This window comes from Apteryx rowi, unplaced genomic scaffold, assembly GCF_003343035.1.
Source record: "Apteryx rowi isolate R43461 unplaced genomic scaffold, aptRow1 scaffold_1719, whole genome shotgun sequence".
Classification (NCBI taxonomy): Eukaryota; Metazoa; Chordata; class Aves; order Apterygiformes; family Apterygidae; genus Apteryx; species Apteryx rowi.
In genome coordinates, this window is record NW_020447996.1 from 1 (window position 1) to 2102 (window position 2102).

General features: G+C 67.3%; 1 protein-coding gene across 1 annotated transcript in view; it reads right to left on the minus strand.

The window, feature by feature from the left end:
* Positions 1-15: 15 nt before the first annotated feature.
* LOC112963625 (complement C4-like) overlaps positions 16-2102 on the minus strand; it is an 18513-nt gene continuing 16426 nt past the window's right edge. The window contains exons 11-13 of the mRNA XM_026060830.1: positions 1572-2097; positions 1037-1120; positions 16-382 (exon numbers count right to left, since the gene is read on the minus strand). Of these exons, the coding sequence (XP_025916615.1) occupies positions 249-382; positions 1037-1120; positions 1572-2097 (744 nt within the window). The 3' untranslated portion in view covers positions 16-248. The remainder of the gene's footprint in view (positions 383-1036; positions 1121-1571; positions 2098-2102) is intronic.

The following is a 2102-nucleotide window of genomic DNA, read 5'->3' on the forward strand; positions in this document are numbered from 1 at the left end:
GGGACATGGGGGGACGTGGGGGGACATGGAGGGACCCCCTCTCCCGGATGCCTGGGTCCCTCCACAGCCCTGGCTGGGGCTGTGAGGGCCCTGCCCTGCCTGGATGCCTGGGTCCCCCCGGACATCTGGGCCCCCTGGACACCTGGGCCCCCCAGACTCCTGGGTCCCCCCTGGATGCCTGGGTCTCGCCAGACACCTGGGCCCCCCAGATTCCTGGTTCCCCCTGGACGCCTGGGCCCCCCGGGTGCTCACCGGCCCTGGGGGTCGCGTGTGGGGCCGCCACGGCCCATGAGCAGGTAGCGGCGTTGGGAGCGCAGGCGCAGCCCGCAGCCCGCTCGCACGAAGAACCAGCGCCGCTGCCCCACGGCTGCCTCCCATGGGCCTGCCCCACGGTGGTCAGGGCAGTCGGGGCAGCGTGAGGCCCCAGCTGCCCCCAAACTGCCCACATTCACCCCAAAACTCTCCCCCTTGCCCCCATTGCCCGCCATTGCRCCCCATTGCCTCCCATTGCCCCCATGCTCCATTGCCCGTTTCAGCCCATTTGGCCCCGTTCCTGCCCAGTTTTGCCTGATTTTGCCCCATTCCGCCCGGTTTCGCCCCGTTCCTGCCCGGTTTCGCCCCATTCCACCCAGTTTTGCCCCGTTCCACCCGTTTTTGCCCCGTTCTTGCCCAGTTTTGCCCCGTTGTGCCCAGTTTTGCCCTGTTCCACCCGGTTTTGCCCTGTTCTGCCTGGTTTTGCCCGTTCCTGCCTGGTTTCAACCCATTCTGCCTGTTTTTGCCTGTTTTTGCCCCGTTCCTGCCCGTTTTTGCCCCCTTCCACCCATTTTTGCCCCATTCTTGCCCAGTTTTGCCCTGTTCCTGCCTGGATTTGCCCCATTCCACCCGGTTTTGCCCCGTTCTCGCCCAGTTTTGCCCTTTTCCACCTGGTTTTGCCCTGTTCTGCCCGGTTTTGCCCTTTCTGCCCAGTTTTGACCATTCCCGCCTGGTTTCTCCCTGTTCCACCCGTTTTTGCCCCGTTCCACCACCGCCCCCTCACCGCTTTGCAGAATCTCCTCAATTTCGGTCTCGGCTCCCGCGAAGGCCCCGAACTGCTTCTCGCCCCGAACTGTCACCACCAGTGCTGGGGGGCAGGGGTCAAGGGTCACAGGGCTGTGGGGCAGCTGGGGGGGGGCAGGGGGATGCTGTGGGGCACAGTGGGGCAGGGCTGTGCCATGGGGCAGCTGTGGGGCAACCGTGGGGCAGGGAATACTGTGGGTCCGAGGACACCATGGGGCAGAAGGTGCCATGGGACAGGGAATGCTGTGGGACAGAGAGGACACCGTGGGGCAGCCTTGGGGCAGGGGACGCCATGGGACAGGGGATGCTGTGGGGCAGCCATCGGGTGGCTGTGGGGCAGGGGAATACCATGGGACAGCTGTGGGACACAGGATGCCGTGAGGCAGGGGGCACCATGGGGCAGCCATGGGGCAGCCATGGGGCAGGGGGACACCAGGGGGCGACCGTGAGGCAGGGGCCACCGTGGGGCAGCCATGGGGTGGCCATGGGGCAGCCATGGGGCAGGGCGGGGGTACCGTAGTCGACGCGTGGGCTGTAGCAGGCGAAGTCGTGGCGCTCGGCTGCCGTCAGCTCCTCGGCCAACGTCCGCCGGGCTCGGGGGCAGGCGCCTGGGGGCCCGGACACCTGGGTCCCTCGGACGCCTGGGCCCTTCCCCAAGCACCTGGGTCCCTTGGACACTGGGGTCCCTCTGGATGCCTGGGTCCTTCCCCGGCCACCTGGGTCCCTCCCACACTGGGGTCCCTTCCTGGATGTCTGGGTCCCTCGGACACCTGGGCCCCTTGGACGCTGAGGTTCCCCAGGGAAAGGGTGCCTGGACACCTGGGCCTCTCGGATGCTGGGTTCCCTCCCGGATTCCTGGGTCCCTCCTGTGCCAGGGTCCCTCTTGGATGCTGGGGTGCCTCCCGGACTCCTGAGTCCCTCCTGTGCCAGGGTCCCTCTCGGATGCCTGGGTTCCTCCCCGGACACCTGGGACCCTCCTATGATGGGGTCCTTCTTGGACACCTGGGTCTCTCCCCAGACACCTGGGTCCCTCCCGGGCACCTGGG